At 48.7% G+C, this 18,148-nt stretch overlaps 1 protein-coding gene across 1 annotated transcript in view; it reads left to right on the plus strand.

Moving 5' to 3' along the window:
- rasgrf1 (Ras protein specific guanine nucleotide releasing factor 1) overlaps positions 1–18,148 on the plus strand; it is a 44,611-nt gene that overhangs the window by 20,061 nt on the left and 6,402 nt on the right. The window contains exons 4-23 of the mRNA XM_061222646.1: positions 687–779; positions 1,560–1,813; positions 2,339–2,418; positions 3,587–3,780; positions 4,092–4,201; positions 4,840–4,958; positions 6,325–6,485; positions 7,351–7,414; positions 7,912–8,054; positions 8,249–8,331; positions 8,627–8,875; positions 10,813–11,186; positions 12,317–12,436; positions 14,595–14,765; positions 15,070–15,176; positions 15,297–15,409; positions 15,920–15,980; positions 16,471–16,577; positions 16,840–16,924; positions 17,580–17,777. Of these exons, the coding sequence (XP_061078630.1) occupies positions 687–779; positions 1,560–1,813; positions 2,339–2,418; positions 3,587–3,780; positions 4,092–4,201; positions 4,840–4,958; positions 6,325–6,485; positions 7,351–7,414; positions 7,912–8,054; positions 8,249–8,331; positions 8,627–8,875; positions 10,813–11,186; positions 12,317–12,436; positions 14,595–14,765; positions 15,070–15,176; positions 15,297–15,409; positions 15,920–15,980; positions 16,471–16,577; positions 16,840–16,924; positions 17,580–17,777 (2,886 nt within the window). The remainder of the gene's footprint in view (positions 1–686; positions 780–1,559; positions 1,814–2,338; positions 2,419–3,586; positions 3,781–4,091; positions 4,202–4,839; positions 4,959–6,324; positions 6,486–7,350; positions 7,415–7,911; positions 8,055–8,248; positions 8,332–8,626; positions 8,876–10,812; positions 11,187–12,316; positions 12,437–14,594; positions 14,766–15,069; positions 15,177–15,296; positions 15,410–15,919; positions 15,981–16,470; positions 16,578–16,839; positions 16,925–17,579; positions 17,778–18,148) is intronic.

Here is an 18,148-nt window from a genome sequence, read left to right on the forward strand (position 1 = left end):
CGTATGAATTCTTTAATTCACAAAATCCACATGTGAACGTGTGATATTCACATGTGAAAAGGAAGATTTCACTTTTTATTCTCGTAAGGGCAGAGAATGCAGCCCTAAGTGTCGGCTAAGAGTTCTACTTTTCATCTCGAATCCGAAACACTGCGGATTGTTTTTTTGTCCTCACCTTTCGGTCCGCGCCTGTATTTTTATGAAGCAGATCAAATAGTAATTTCGCTTTAATGTGCAAATGCGGGCCTGGATATGAAGCGCGGAGAGGAATATGCATGAGCCCGGCGCTATTGTACCAGTCGCGGCCTCTGAGACGGGGTAATGAACTCTTTCAGCGGAAACAATGCCAACGGGGAGACGCTTATGCCCCGGCCGCGGCGGTCCTCTTTCGTAACGCCGCCCCGCCATTACCGGCCTCCTCCCCCCGTTTGGCGGACGCACGTTCGCGGTCTTTGCGCCTCACCTACGGCGCGGGCTCGCCCGCCAAACGAACAGACAGCCATAGTAACGCCGGGGCGCACGGCAGCTTTTTATGTTTTTTTAAAGTTTTTTTTGACGAGCGCCAAACTGGTTGTGATTCAGAGCAGCGAGTCGCCAGGGGGGCGAGGAAGTCGCACCGCGAGTCGGGAAGCCGGGCGCTCGGACGCGGCTGAGGTCTGAGTGTGTTCCTCCTCTTCCCGCACCAGATCGCCAGCCTGCTGAAAGACAACGAGAAGACACAGTCCAACCCCACGGCCGCTCCCAGCGATGACGACTCGGAGATCAAGAAGATCAAAAAAGTAAGATAGCCCCCCCCTGCCCTCGTACCCAGACGGCCCAGACAACAGAACACTGCGTTTTGTCCCCACGAAAAATACGCACATCTAGCTACTATATAGTTACGGAATAGCGACTGCTTTCGTGCGTACCACTGAGTGTTAGAAACAGGGCCCAGCTAAAGTACCAACTTATCAGGCTATTGTCTGTTTTGATGCTGAAACTTAACTCTCCATGGTCCGTCCAGCATGAGAACTGGTGGATCCCAGTTTCTTCTTGTCTTTAAACCTCCCTTGTACATACAGCATTGGGGTACTGTACTGTAGGAGGTGTTAAAGAGCCAATGCTACTCATCGCACTACATTCAGATTGAATATAAAATAATAGAAGAAATATAACATTGAGGTGAGATTATAATGGGGAGATGGCTCATTACATTCCATTACATTAATGGCATTTGGCAGACGCTCTTATCCAGAGCGACGTACAACAAAATGCATACCCATAACCAGGGATAAGTGCGCTGAAAGACCCTAGAGGGAAGTACAATTTCAACTGCTACCTGCACAACAAAGATAAGGACCGGGCCCTATTAAATTATTATTATTATTTTATTTTATTTTTTTAACAAACAAACAAACGCAAAAGTGTGACCAAACCCCTTAACTAGCTCCCACTCCCTTCAGGGAAAAAGTGCAGAATCAGATTAGGCCTCGCAGCCTCCGAGCAGTCAGCGTAGTCCTTGAAGTCGGGCAGGGCGGGCGGGCCCGAGGTTTGAAGCCGCTCCCTCGTTGTTCCCTCAGGTGCAGAGCTTCCTGCGCGGGTGGATGTGTCGCAGGAAGTGGAAGACCATCATCCAGGACTACATCCGCTCGCCGCACGCCGAGAGCATGCGCAAGCGCAACCAGGTGGTGTTCAGCATGCTGGAGGCCGAGGCCGAGTACGTCCAGCAGCTGCACATCCTGGTCAACAACTTCCTGCGGCCGCTACGCATGGCTGCCAGCTCCAAGAAGCCTCCCATCACCCACGACGACGTCAGCAGCATCTTCCTCAACAGGTACGCCGCAGGAAACGCGGCTCTCTTGCCCGGGGGTTTTAGTCCGGTAATAAGACGTTTGAAATGTTCTTATTCCGTTGGCAAATCTTGGGATGAGATTAGCTTGACGACTGAAGTTGACTTATTCCATTGGCAAATGTTGGGATGCGTCAAAGTCATTGGCAATATTTTCATCTTATTTTGCAAAAAAAGTCAAAGAAATGGGATTAATATGTGGGAATGCCGCATGCACATGCATACACACACACCGTGTTGTTCCCGCTTAGTGAGGACCGCAAGTCCCAAGAATTGACTGCAGCATTGTATCTTCAAATATGCTCCCTTTAGGTCCTCACAAAGCTAGAATAACCATTTCTTTTTACAAGCACCACTATCACAAGGAAAGCCATACAGACATATTCAAATTTTACACACACACATGCACAAGCACCCACACAAGCAATATAATGTATAATAATATAAAAGTATAATAATGAATATTTCTAATATACAATTTATAATATTTATTATTTCTTTGTTCTGCAGTGAGACCATCATGTTTCTGCACCAGATATTCTACCAGGGGCTGAAGGCGAGGATAGCAAGCTGGCCAACACTGGTTCTGGGTGAGAGAAATCCCACGCCTCCCTCTGCCCCCCCTTCCCCTCTCTGGTAGAGACAGCAGGGGGCGGAGTCTTTGATGTGGGTTACCTTGTCTCATAGGATAACAGGGCTTGCGCGGTTCAATAGAGCGGCAGGATCAGAGAGGATCAATCCCTGTCCGGCGTTACGCAGACCGGGTACTCCTCAGCTCAACCCCTCTGTACAGCAGGTTACAAATAATTCAGGCCATAGCTGAAAAAAAGCAGAAGATCGTGTGTTCTTGACCATTTTCTGTCCCCGGTTTTGTACTTTTCTCGCAAATTCGGAGTGACTTTATGTGTCTCATCGCTGCTTCTGTTCGAGGGAGCGCATACTCATACGTTCTCTCCTCCAAAATGGCCTCAACCCCTTATTTTCACTTTGCAGGACCTATAGGAGTGTACACTCTCCATGAGCAACTGGCTAACACAAGTATCCGCCAGAGCCCAGATTTTTTGTTTTTGTTCTTGTACATACTGTTCCATACCGTGCAATAATACAACAGAACTTATTTTCAGTCGAAAGCAACTCTGGCCCACACAATTACATGACATTCATTAATGCATAAATCGCTACATCACATTACATTATAACACAGAGACAAGGACAATGACCTCTAAAACCACCCAGGGAACTGCAGCAGCTAGTTTGCACTGATGCTGGAGCCAGTTGTGTGTCACCCTGCTGGGATGCCGCCACCGTTGGCACTGGATTCTGGATTCAATACCAGACCATGTGCCCCATCCATGCACTAGAACAGCTGTTCCCCTTTACTTGCCATGGAGGGCTGAGGATACGCCATTTTTCATTCCAACCAAAAGCTACACCTGCTGATTTCACTAATTAACACACCTTAGACCAGAGAGGGAGGAATTAATTAGCTAAATCAGTAGGAGTGATTTGCTGGAATGAAATTGAATGCGTCCTCTTGACCCTCCATGGCGCACGATTGGGCATCCCTGCGCTAGAACAACCTTCAGTAGAACGAGCCACCTACGGTAGCCGCCCCTCAGCGCTTACTCTACATCTCTATACATTCCTTACAATTCTCAGTGAAATTCAGAAGCCTATGGAAAGTAACGGTAGCACGGTTTGCCATTGGGAGCGCCCTCCCTCACTCGGCTGATTCGAGTGGCTCCTCTCCCTCCGCAGCCGACCTGTTTGACATCCTGCTGCCCATGCTGAACATCTACCAGGAGTTTGTGCGGAACCACCAGTACAGCCTGCAGATCCTGGCCCACTGCAAGCAGAACCGCGACTTCGACAAGCTGCTGAAGCAGTACGAGGCCAAGCCCGACTGCGAGGAGCGCACGCTGGAGACCTTCCTCACCTACCCCATGTTCCAGGTGAGCCCGCTGCCACCGGGGCCTGTCTCAGCCCTGCTCTAAAAGCCAGAGGCGCTTCAGTTAGCTCTGTGTTATGAGCATAGTAGTTAGCAGAGTAGTACTACTAGTAGCGGTAGTAGTCGTTGTAGTAGTAGAAGTAGTGGTGGTAGTTGTAGTTTTTCTTTACAAAAATGCAATATGACGATAGCCATGTTTTGGAAACTGCCAGACTTATAAATATGTGTTTGTTTGTAAGACAAATGAGCAAATGTACTGAGAAATTCTGATTAGATCCAGGGTTTGGAGTATGACCCCAATGTGTCCCTGCTCAGATCCCCCGCTACATCCTGACCCTCCATGAGCTGCTGGCCCACACACCCCATGAGCATGTTGAGAGGAACAGCCTGGACTACGCCAAGTCAAAACTGGAGGAGCTGTCCAGGTACAGAGCCCCCTGTCTGTGCCATTCACACACACACAAACACACGCCATGCATCATATGCACACACACACACACACAGACACACACATCAGACATAAGATCACTCACACACATACACATGTGACATGCAGTGCAGTCCGTAAGTATACGGACAGTGGTACACTTTCTTTCTGTAGGAATCCATGTAGGAATTATATCCCTTTTCATACAAAGTCTTATTTCGGAGCCTCATAATGGCTTCCTTGACTGTCATTGGCATAACTCTGGTCCTCATGTTGTCAAACGCCAGTAACAGACTCCAAAGGCAACCAAAAGCCTAGAATCAAGACTACATATTGAAAGCTTTATTATACCTGCAATAAGGAAGCAATTGAGTACACCTGACTAATCGTAAACATCTGAGAAGCCGACTGTCCAATGACTTTTGGTCCCCTAAAATGAGGGGACTATGTACAAATAGGGATATAAACGCTGCTTTGAGAAACACATCGCCCCGTACAGTAGCTTGCGCCCTAGAACAGTATTTTGTAATCCCCTCAAACATTAGTAAAATAAGCATTTGGTTTTTATTATTGTCAGTTACTTCAGTCCCCTTTTCTACACCAAACTCTGAAATTAGGAATTCTCCCCCCACACAGAATCATGCACGACGAGGTCAGCGAGACCGAAAATATCCGGAAGAATCTGGCCATCGAGCGCATGATCGTGGAGGGCTGTGAGGTTCTCCTGGACACCAGCCAGACTTTCGTCCGACAAGGTACAGCAGACCCTCCCCCTACCCCTGCCAAACGCGGGCCTGCGTCCAATTAGCATTTGTCCTTTGACTAAGTCGAACTCAAGTTCAGCTTGGAAGCAAAGTGTTATTTTCTTTATCTAAAAACACCAGCTGGCAAGGTCAACAATCAGCAAAATTAACTCAGCAAATTGTTTCCATTTCAGTCCGTGTCAGAGTTAAGGACAAACGTCGATTGAGTCCAGGCAGAGATGAGAGAAAAAAGCGGAGAGGAGGATTGCTTTCTTCGGTTGTTGATGACTGTTGCCTCAATACATAGCCCTGCTCCCCGAGCAGGTTGACCACTTTCACAATGCTGTCCACCAGACCGCACCATGACACCATGTAGTGGAAAGCCGGCTTCCTCCCAGAGTTAGGCGGTTGCGAGATGGTATCCGGCAGTCAGGGCCTGCGGATGTCACAGTCGCTCAATGGCCTGCCGCGGCCTTGCGGAGAAAGAAAAGAACATTGTCTGGAAATCGCTCTATTCCGACAACCCCGTGTCCGTCGAAAGGGAAGCGGGCTGGGAACCTTCTCGGTGACTCATAGCCGCGCGGAGACGCACAAAAGTGCCGCAACACGTGCGCACGGGTCTCGCACACAAGCTGTGACTAACTTGTTCTCTCGCTGTTAGATAGGCGAACAGTCATGAGTGGACTCTCTTTTGCATACTATGACTCCAATACCCACACGCTCTTATGTGGACCATGTCTGTAACAGGTCCATTGTGGATCTCTAATGCGTAACATGACTCTGATACACACGCTACTTTATGACTGTATTATGGGTACTGTGGCAAATAAACGCAACGTCATCTCGGTACCATGATTCTGAGATAAAAGGCCCATCCGCACCAGGAGTCATAACTAAGACAATAACTATAACCGTAACCATGTGAGCATCCGCACTGATGAATGATAACGTTCTGTAAATAGTCTCTTGGTTACGTCATCTGCCATTTTGCACATGACGGTCTTTAAATTCTGCGTTTTATCGTTCACGCAGCTGGAGGAAAACGCTCTGAAAGTGATCCTAACAATGTTGTTCGTCACTGTCATTGTCTCATCATAGCTGTGGCGTGGACTCCGCCATCCACTTGAGTTTAAACACCATATTTATAGTTATGGTTATAGTCATCGTTCTTGGTGTGGATGGGCCTTAACACCGCAAGGCCCTTATCCCTAACACTACTGTGGCCTGCTCTGTAACACATGCTGCGCTGTGCTCTGTAACACATGCTGCGCCGTGCACATGTAGTATGGCTGTGAGGCACGTGCGGTGGCTGTGCCCCCACCAGGCGCACTCAGGAGCACAGGTGAGTGTGCGCTGTTTATCTGCGCTCCCCCCGCAGGCTCGCTCATCCAGGTCCCCATGAGTGAGAAAGGCAAGATCACACGGGGGCGGCTGGGCTCGCTGTCCCTGAAGAAGGAGGGGGAGAGGCAGTGCTTCCTCTTCTCCAAACACCTAATCATCTGCACCAGGGGCTCTGGAGGCAAGCTGCACCTCACCAAGGTAGAGAACAAACACACACACACGCACACACACGCACATGAACACACACACACACACACGCACACACACACACACACAAACAAACATGCACATGAACACACACACACACGAACACACACACACACACACACACACGCACACACACACACACACACGCACACACACACACACACACACACACACACACACACATGCACACACAACAAACATGCACATGACACCCACACACACACACACGCACACACAAACAAACATGCACATGAACACACACACACACACACACACGTACACACAAACAAACATGCACATGAACACACACACACACACACACCAACATGCACAAGAGCACACACACACACACACACGCACACACATACACACACACACAAACAAACAAGCACATGAACACACACACACACACGCACACAAACAAACATGCACATGAACACACACACACACACACACACACACCAACCAACATGCACATGAGCACACACACACACACACACACACACACTCATATACTGACACACACTCTTACAGTTACACTTACACAGTTTTACAGTAAAATACTGGCAACTGGTTCGCTCATAAACAATGGTAGCAATAAGCATTCCGTAGCAGGCTGCATATCTATTTAATAGTAGTGTGCTGTTTCACCGTAAATAATACAATTATTTACATTTCAGCTCTTTACAATGTTGTACCTTTATTACTTCTTCATTACCTATTTCACTGACGTTTACCATAAAATTCATGGCCATATTTTACAGTGCATGAAGTGTATGGTGCTGTGTGAATTTGCCTATAAACGTAGTTGAGTCTCAGGGTGTGACCGCACTCTGAATGCCCGTTCCCCTCCCAGAATGGCGTGGTCTCCCTCATTGACTGTACGCTGATGGAAGAGACAGAGGGGACAGAGGATGAGTGTGAGTACCGCCAAACTTCCCAGTCAAAACGCGGAGCCGCCGGGCTCTTTGTCAAACGACACCACGGCGCTAACCACGCAGAAAGGAGGTCAGCAACATGAGGTGAAATAAGGATTACCGTCTATTTTTAGTTCAGCAACATCAGGCATGACATAGAATGGGTCATCAGCTGTCCAAACAGAAGGACAAGACACAAAAAAAATGCAATGATTTCCGCTATGCGCATTCAGCCTTAGCTTAGCGACATGTTGAGACAAATCAGGTCTTCTTCGACTTCTTACATTTTCATGAGAATTAATGTTTTGGTCGATAGATGATTTTATTTTTTGGTGATGGTATGGTGATGAATCGCACTCAGTTTAAACGGCACAGTCATGCTCACGTAATACAGCGCATTCATCATGTGGCCCAAACTGCGGGACAAAGAAACTGAGTGCTTAATTAGTGCTGTGATTCGAACCCGCTGGCCGGCCTGGTCTGCCGTTTCTCCTCTGTAGCCAAGTCGGACAAGAGCGGGCAGGACATGGAGCACCTGGACTTCAAGGTGGTGGTGGAGCCCAAGGACAGCCAGTCCTTCACCGTCATCCTGGTGGCCTCGTCACGACAGGAGAAATCTGCCTGGACCAGCGACATCAGTCAGGTACCATTGCGCAGCCTGACAGTGACATGGTACTGAGCACTGGGCACTGAGCTCTCCTCTTCTGGAAAGTTCTTTAATCGTCTGTTCTCTGTTTTTCTCTCTCGCTCTCTTTCTCTCTCTCTCTCCTCATTTTCTCTCCATCTCTCCCTCTTTCTTTTCCACTGTCTCTTCCATCCTTTCCGTGTCTCCTGCAGTGCATCGATAACATCAGGTGTAACGGTCTGATGATGAATGCGTTCGAAGAGAACTCTAAAGTCACAGTGCCACAGATGATCAAGTGAGTTCCACGCCCTTTCAAATTGGAATTGAAGTGAACGCGTAACACCAACTTGTCACTGAGTAAAGCCTCACCCTGCCCCATGTATGCGTGTGTGTGTTCGCGTGTGCGTGCGTGTGTGTGTGTGTGTGTGCGTGCGTGTGCGTGTGTATGTGTGTGTTTGTGTGTGTGTGTGCATGCGCGTGCGTGTTTGTGTGTGTGTGTGTGCATGTGCGTGCGTGTGTGTGTGTGTGTCTGTCTGTGTGTGTGTGCACGTGTGTGTGTGTGTGCACATGTGTGTGTGTGCTGTGAGCAGGTCCGATGCCAGCCTGTACTGTGACGATGTGGACATCCGCTTCAGTAAGATGATGAACTCGTGCAAAGTGCTGCAGATCCGCTACGCCAGCGTGGAGAGGCTGCTGGAGAGGCTCACTGACCTGCGCTTCCTGTCCATCGACTTCCTCAACACCTTCCTGCACTCGTACCGCGTCTTCACCAGCGCCCACGTGGTGCTGGACAAGCTCATCGCCATCTACAAGAAGCCCATCAGCGCCATCCCCGCCCGGTGAGTCAACTACTGGTGTACACACACACACACACACACACACACACACACACACGCACACACATACACACACACACACACACAAACACACACACGCACACATACACATACACACACACATGCACACACACGCACACACACACACACGCGCGCACATGCACACACACACACACACACACACACACAAACACACACACGCACACATACACATACACACACACATGCACACACACGCACATACACACACACACACACACACAGACACACACACACGCACACACACGCACACACACACATACACGCATGCAGAAATGCACACAGTTGCACAGACACACATACACACACACACGCTTGTGTACAGATGCACACACAGGTACACACACACACACAGAGGTACACACTTGCACAGACACACACACACACACGCTTGTGTACAGAAGCACACACAGGTACACGCACACACACAGAGGTACACACTTGCACAGACACACACACACACACACACACGCTTGTGTACAGAAGCACACACAGGTACACACACACAGAGGTACACACTTGCACAGACACACACATACACACACACGCTTGTGTACAGAAGCACACACACATACCCGCACACACACACACACACACAGACACACACACAGTTACACAGACACACACACATGCACACACTTGCACGGACACGCACACAAACAAAGGTACACACACACACACGTGCCCAGACGTGCACACACACACATAGGTACACACAGGGATATCATGAGCCAGTCTGGTACCAGCTCTACAGTGGGAAAGGGGTATAAAGAGCCAGCCTGGTTCAGCTATACTGTGGGAAAGGGGTATAATGAGCCAGCCTGGTTCAGCTCTACAGTGGGAAAGGGGTATAAAGAGCCAGCCTGGTTCAGCTATACTGTGGGAAAGGGGTATAATGAGCCAGCCTGGTTCAGCTCTACATTGGGAAAGGGGTATAATGAGCCAGCCTGGTTCAGCTCTACAGTGGGAAAGGGGTATAATGAGCCAGCCTGGTTCAGCTCTACAGTGGGAAAGGGGTATAATTAGCCAGCCTGGTTCAGCTCTACAATGGGGTATAATGAGCCAGCCTGGTTCAGCTCTACAGTGGGAAAGGGGTATAATGAGCCAGCCTGGTTCAGCTCTACAGTGGGGTATAATGAGCCAGCCTGGTTCAGCTCTACAGTGGGGTATAATGAGCCAGCCTCATCACTGTGGGAAACAGTGAGACAGCAACAGTCTCTTCTCTCTGACTGGCCAGACCTCCCCCTAGAATTCCCCCCAACTCCCAACCCACCTACCTCTTACACCATCACCACAGCGACCGTTGACATAGCAACTGGCCGCCGAGCAACAGAACCCCCCCCCCAACTCACCCACCCCCAGCCGTCTGCAGAGAATCTATAATCTATACCATTAAATATTTATGGCAACACTTCGGCATGCAGACTGCCTCTGTAGCGCGGCGGCGCAGACGCAGACGTAGGAACCGGAGGTTCCCTCGCGCCCACGCTCCCCGCATTCCCCCCCCCCCTCTCCTGTGACAGACCGCGCGTCCCCGCTGGCCGCCCCCGTTCGGTTGCCGTTGGCAGCACCCTTGCCACCCCGCGCTGTCACCGCGCTGTCTATTTATGGGCATGGTGAGGGGGCTGCACTCCCGCGTGTGGGAGAGGCATCTCTGCAGCGCTCCGTCTTAAAACAGAAAGTACCGAGTATCCCCCGCCCGTCCGATCCCTGCGATTCCTCGTCCGCGCTGCCGCGTCGTCCGCTTTGTTCCATCTGCTGCCGTTGCGCCACCGTCCGCCCTTCCAGGGAGCGACTCGCGCAAACACATTTCCCCCTGACTGCGTTGTTTTTCTTGTTTGTTATTTTTTGAAAGTAACGTGTTTCAAAATAACCCCCCGTTTGACCCCTGACTTGCCCAGGTCGCTGGAGCTGTTCTTCGCCAGCAGTCAAAACAACAAGCTGCTGTACGGGGAGCCCCCCAAGTCCCCCCGCGCCAGCCGCAAGTTCTCCTCCCCTCCCCCGCTCTCCATCACCAAGTCCTCGTCCCCGAACCGCCGGCGCAAGCTGTCCCTCAACATCCCCATCATCACGGGGGGCAAAGCCCTGGACCTGGCCGCCCTCGGCTGCTCCCCCAACGGCTATGCAAGCATGTACTCCAGCGTGTCTCCCTTCAGCAAGACCACGCTGGACATCAACAAGCTGTACGTGTCCAGCTCCATGGCCAACAAGATGGCCGACGAGGCCGAGGGCGCCAAGGCCGAGCGGGCGGAGGAGCCGTCGCTCTGCAAACAAGGTCAGCTCCGCGCTCCCATCGGCTCGGGCTTCTGTTCCTTCCTCCAACCGCTCCTTTCCCAGGGTCAAGGAAGAGAGATCATCCAGCCCCCCCCTCCCCCCCCCCTCCAATTCATTTCTATGTTTCTGCCCTCCAATTAAATGTTCAATCTTACGTTCCCTGTTTTATCTGCCTAGCTTCTCGTAACAGTACTATTGTTGAACTTGGTTTAGGAAACGGCTGGTTTTTTCTTAACAAAGCAGCGTTTCGCTGCCCGCTAATGTGAGCCTTGCAAGCTAACATTCGTGGAACAAACAGGAGCCAATTCATATGCAAACACTGTGCCGGTAAATAATGAATGAGTTTGAGAAGCAGCTCATTACCTTTCCCTGTGTTTTTCTGATTGGCGTGTCCCTCCATGTTGAATTCAGCAGTCATTTGGTGCCACAAACACAAAGGCTGGCTTGGACACCAAAGGTAAAACCTCTGGAAGCCTGCCCTACTTTCCTTTCCCTGAAAGGCTAATGTTGAGTAGCAAATCGGCAGCCAAGCTGGGTCACAGCTGTAAGCCTGTCTGACAGTGTGGAGCAGGTTCATCCGAGGACAGCCAAAATTAATTCAAAGAACCAACGTGTAACTCAGCTAATCCATTACAGCAATGTGCTGCCCTGCTGAAATAAACAGCTCAAGCTAGGTTTTGAAACAGCTGGTTACTGGTTGACCGGTTCAGACCAGCTCCACATTCAACATGGTTTGACCAGGTCAAGCTATGTTTTGAAACAGCTGGTTGACCAGTTCAGACCAGCTCCATAGTGAACATGGTTTGACCACTTCAAGCTAGGTTTTGAAACAGCTGGTAACCGGTTGCCCAGTTCAGACCAGCTCCATATTCAACATGGTTTGACCAGCTCAAGCTAGGTTTTGAAACAGCTGGTAACCGGTTGCCCAGTTCAGACCAGCTCCATATTCAACATGGTTTGACCAGGTCAAGCTAGGTTTTCGAAACAGCCGGTTGCTGGTAATTTGAAGGAGGTCATAGCCAGACTTTACACCAGGGAGTGCAGATCCTCCACCAGGCTGAACCAGGGTCTTCTAACCGAAATGAGGGGTTCACCGTCTCAAAGTTTCTTTCCCCTCCGGTGTGTGTGCAGACATCTCGGAGCGGGAGGAGGGGGACACCGAGCAGCCCCAGAGTGACGAGGCCGAGCCGGAGACCTCCCCCACCAAGTCCCCCACCACCCCCAAAAACCTTAAATGCAAGAACTCCTCAGGTACCGCGCGCCGTGGTCGCAGAGGGTGTGGTGTTGCGATCTTCTGTTGGCACGAAAAGCCTTCTGCATCACGCTGTCACGCCACCTGTACATAACTTATGCGCCAAACCCGCCTGACTTATGAATGGCTTCGCAGCCAAACACGTTCATTCTTTCCCCCAGGCCCATGTTTGACAGATGTGATGGGGAATCTGTGGAATTCATATCTTATTAATGAGGATAAATTAACAATGACAACCCTGGAATGTTTGACGAGGCAAACGGGCCATTCGGCCCCGCTAAGCTTGTTATTTTCCCTACTAGGACTACAGAATATCCACCGTCAAACCAGTGTCAACCCCCAGTCTTGAACAGCCAGATTATTACATTGTTATCTCGCGTAGCTTGCTGAAATATCTGTGGGGAAAAAAAAAAAGTACTTGCGCAGCCTGGTGAATTTATGGAGACACGTCTCTTTGTGGAGACACTGTGTGTTAATCAATTCACGAAGCTCTCCTCATGCTCTGCATAAAAACCCAGCTCTGAGCTGGGAGCAGCAGATCCGTGTGTGTGAGTAGGTGGTAGGAAAACTCGTACCTTAGCAACCATCTGTGTGCTTCTCCGCCGCCCCCGTTGGCGGGGGGGCGGGCGGGCGGGCGGGCAGGCGGGAGCGAGCGCAGTAGTCGCCGCCGTGAGGTAGGCTGTCTACAGGTTTGCCGAAATCCCGCATGGCTACGCTCCCTGCCGCGGCAGACATACAACGTTCTCCTTAAAAAAAAAAAAAAACAAGACCGCAAACATGCTGGGCTATGTGGATTTAGGTACTGTGTGCTGGAATAATAAGCCTTAAGTACAGGGGAGGGAACTGTTTGCACGTCCCCGGACATCTCGTTGTTAGATAATTACCGCAGAGGGAGTTAAATGAATGTCCACATTTAGCAACAACCTGGAAGTCATTGAACGCTTCAGGTAATGTCTGCCTGATGCCCTGCAAAAACAAAAAACAAACGCAGAGGAGGGTTTGTTTATGTTTCCTAGTCTTGTGCTGCCCTCTGCTGGAGAAAATATATACTTTATAACAGCAACCTGAGGGGATTCTCACTAACGTGTTCAGTTCAGTGTAAATCTCATTGCATTTTTTAACCTGTAAATTAATTACTCAATAATATAAAAAACATAGGGACACAACAAAAATGTTATCATCTACCAACTTCAATGCTTCAACTTCAAATAAATATGTTACTATGATTATTACATTACATTACATTAAATTGCATTACATTAATGGCATTTGGTAGAGCAACGTACAACAAAGTGCAAATTGCATACCCATAATCAGGGATAAGTGCGCTGAAAAACCCTAGGGGGGAGTACAGTTTCAACTGCTAACAGTACAACAAAGATAAGGACTAAGCCAGATAACCCTCCACCCCCCCCCTTATCAATTTACCTTTCCCCCATAACTGATAGACACTACATCAGGGTCCTGAAACATTTTCCAACTGAATATGTTCTCTGGACATGTATATGTGTATGTACAGTACTGTGCAAAAGTCTTAGGCGCATAGAAAAATCTGTGAAGTGAAGATAATATAAAAGATAATATAATAATAAAGATACTAAAAGTAAGTAAATTAACAGTTTGTAAATTTAAATAAAATATTATACAGCAGTAAATAGTTAACAACTAAATTAAATTAATATTTGTTGTGGCCATCCTTTGCCTTTAAAACTGTATACTGTCCTGTAATAAGAAAGTCAGTGGGTAGGTTGTTCCAAACATATTGGAGAAAATGACGCAGTTCTCCTGCAGTTTGTCTTGCTGTCTCACTTGCTTCTGGCTCTCCAAGTAATCCCAGACATCATTGATCAAGTTTTTATCTGAAAACAGGTCTTTTACTTAATTAATATGTTACTATATAATATTAACAAAATACCAAATATTAGCTGTAACATTTCATTTTTGTTTAGAAATCTCAAATGTGTTATTTTCTACTGACACAGTAATGCAGAAAACAAATTTATATTACAAATTTATAACACTATAACACATTTATATTAAACTAAAACTTTTGCCCAGTACTGTATGTGTTTATTGATGTATATTTGTATGGCATATGTGTTATTGTGCCTTGTTTGAGCAGACACCTGTAAGACTCTGTCACTGCCCCTCTCCCAGAATTCTCCCTGTTCTCTTACAACAACGGCATGGTGGTGTCGTCCTGCCGGGAGCTGGACAGCACCCGCAGCGCCCTATCAGCGGCCTCCGCCTTCGCCATCGCCACGGCCGGGGCCAACGAGGGCACGCCCACCAAGGAGAAGTACCGCCGCATGTCTCTGGCCAGCACGGGTCAGTCCTTTACCGAGAGGGGGAGAAAGAGAGAGGGAGGGAGAGTGAGTGAGCAAGAGAGAGAGAGAGAGTGTTCAGACCAACCCCCCTCACATCTCAGAGAGAGAGTGTGTGAGAGAGAGAGTGTCTTACTCTGTGTTCAGTATTGACACAACATTATAATTTTCATTCATCCGTGTGGATGCTCACATTGTTATCGTTATGGTTATAGTTATTGTTTCAGGTGTGGATGGACCTTTAGTCAACAGCTATGCATAGTACCCCTAAAATGTGTGTGTAAAATGTGTGTGTGGGCTGTTGCTAGGGTTCCCCACGGACCAGAGGAACGGAGATAAAGAGTTCATCATCCGCAGAGCCGCGACCAACCGGGTCCTCAACGTCCTGCGGCACTGGGTGTCCAAGCATTCTCAGGTACCGCACAGCGCCCCCTTCTGGCTCGTAGGTGCAGGCACTTTGGCCCCACTCGCTGGATTGTTGGGACATTCCAGGCCCGACTGAGGATAATGTGTGCGCTTTGACCTTTGACCCCAGGACTTTGAGACGAACACAGAGCTGAAGCAGAAGGTGATCAGCTTCTTGGAGGAGGTGATGCACGACCCTGAGCTCCTGACCCAGGAGCGGAAGGCGGCCGCCAATATCATCAGGTCGAGCCCGACGCCCGCCTTCAACACACCCACAACACACCGCCGTTTCCTCCCTGTTCTGCTGATGGACAAACCCAGGGACAGCGCTTGGTCGGATGGCAGAATATAATTTTGAAATAAGAGCATGCTGCGTTTGAAACCACTTACTAATTTCGGGCTGATTTTCATTGAAATGTAGTATGAGCAGTATGCAAAGTATGCATAAACCAAGCCCCCTTGCTAAGTATGCATAAACCAAGCCCCCTTGCTTGGTTTATGCATGACACAGCATGTTCAACCAAGAGCTTTCCCTGTGGGATGCATATATTCACAACAAAATTACCAGTCTGAAACTGCATTTCAGTCTTTAAGCGCTGGTACTTTTTCTCACAAAACAGCCTTTTCAGTCTTTTCAGCCTGTTAAATGACTACATGGCATGCTGCAAAAGGGTGTCTAAGCTGTGACTAGCTGTGCGGGGGTTGCCCCTGGAGTGAGGGTGGAGTGTGAGAGTTTCCCACATGTGCCTGCAGAACCCTGACCCAGGAGGACCCAGGCGACAGCCAGCTCAGCATGGAGGAGATAACTCAGCTGGTGAGCAGGAGACACTGCACATACACAACAGCGAGGTCTTTGGGTAAACTGTCGTGGTCTGCGGATAAACTGTGGTGTGTGTGATAAACCTGTCAATAAACCGCACATCACATTTATTAACAGATTGTTATGTGCGGGGGGTGGCCTGTAACGGAGTGGTTCAGGTAAATGACTGGGACACGCAAGGTCGGTGGTTCTAATCCCGGTGTAGCCACAATAAGATCCGCACAGCCATTGGGCCCTCGAGCAAGGCCCTTAACCCTGCATTGCTCCAGGAGAGGATTGTCTCCTGTTTAGTCTAATCAACTGTACATCACTCTGGATAAGAGCGTCTGCCAAATGCCAATAATGTAATGTGTTCAAATGTGTACGTGGTTAACAGGACTGTGAAATTGAAGGCCTCTGACAATTATGGTTACTGGTCAGGCCATAAAGGACTGAATTTCTTATGTGTGTGTGTGTGTGTTTGTGTGTGTGTGTGTGTGTTCAGCAGGTGGAGGGGGGGAAACCAGAGCCGTTTGAATGCCACTCTGCTCTTGAGATCGCCGAACAGCTCACCCTGCTGGACCATCTGGTGTTCAAGGTCATCCCTTACGAGTGAGTGGGGCACGCACAGTGACACAGCCAAACGCACATCTCTTCGGACGCAACGTTTTAAATAGACCGGCATTTACCTTTTTCATTATATTACAGAAGACTTATCAGCATGTGTGGTAGTGGGAGTGACAAACACATCCGTTGGACGCATTCCTGTGATAATGTTGGGCCAAAACCAGAACCACTGAAATGGAGTATTCCGGTCAAACTGCACTGTGATGTTTGTGTGTTAGTTTCATTTTCATTATTGCATGTTCCACAGGGAGTTCTTTGGCCAGGGCTGGATGAAGAATGATAAAAATGAGAAGACGCCCTACATAATGAAAACCACCAAGCATTTCAACGATGTAAGTGTCCACAGCCCAATGAGTCTTGGCAGACCATGTGACCATGCTGCGAAAGGGTTGTGTGGGAAATTCAGGGAGTTACCCTCCGTACTACAGAGAGTAGTAAACTGAAACCATGAAACGGCTGAAAAGATTTCTCCCACACTGAGCAGTTCATAGTGTGACCATCTTTTAATTTCCTTTTAGAACATGCCAATATGTAGGGTGACTCACTGTATAAGCTTACATGTTAATTTCCAGGATAAGTATTATGTATATTTATGTAATAAGTTGATTAGAGTACATTAATTATGCAACTTCTCCTAAACCAGAGAACCACACCCATGATTCAAACCTGCTTTACTGCATTGCTATCCACTAGAATAACCGGTTCCCAAAGCAGCTGAAGCTTTCAAAATAAGCAACTAGAAGTATACATATATATAGTATATGCAAAGTATATTAATCTCGTTTCATCACCTGGTAGTCTGGTCTGGTCTTGCTCCTGATGAGCTGGTTGGTGCCTTGGTGTGTGAGTGTGCATGTGTGTGAATGGATGAATGAGAAGCATCAATTATACAGCGCTTTGGATAGAGGCACTATATAAATGCCAACCATTTTGAGCCCTTATTTAACCAACTTCTTCATTCCCCCCCCCCCCCCCCCCCAACCCCAGGTAAGCAACCTGATCGCCACGGAGATCCTGCGCTGCGATGACGTCAACACGCGTGTGGTGGTGATGGAGAAGTGGGTGGCTGTGGCCGACATCTGCCGCTGCCTCCACAACTACAACGCCGTGCTGGAGATCACCTCCTCCCTGAACCGGAGCTCCATCTTCCGTCTGAAGAAGACCTGGCTGAAGGTCTCCAAGCAGGTGAGGAGACGGTGAAATCCCACCTGAAAAGCCATGAAGCCCGGCAGGCTAAAGTATCACTTATTTATTAATGTATGACACATTTTTTAATTACACTTCAAGACCCCCCATGAGGTAAAGAGCAAGTGAATTTTTGAAGAGATCCTTGAGGAAAAACAGCTCAAGCTAGGTTTTGAAACGGCTGGTAGCTGGTTGACCATTTAGACCAGCTCTATACTGAACATGGTTTGACCAGCTCAAGCTATGTTTTAAAATGGCTAGTAGCTGGTATATCAAGCTGGTCATAGCTGGATTTTATACCAGGGCTTCTGAATGAGCTCTTGTGCATATATTATGATTCTGCTGCTGATTGCTCTACGGTTTGTGCTTAT

The sequence above is a fragment of the Conger conger genome, chromosome 15, assembly GCF_963514075.1.
Source record: "Conger conger chromosome 15, fConCon1.1, whole genome shotgun sequence".
Classification (NCBI taxonomy): Eukaryota; Metazoa; Chordata; class Actinopteri; order Anguilliformes; family Congridae; genus Conger; species Conger conger.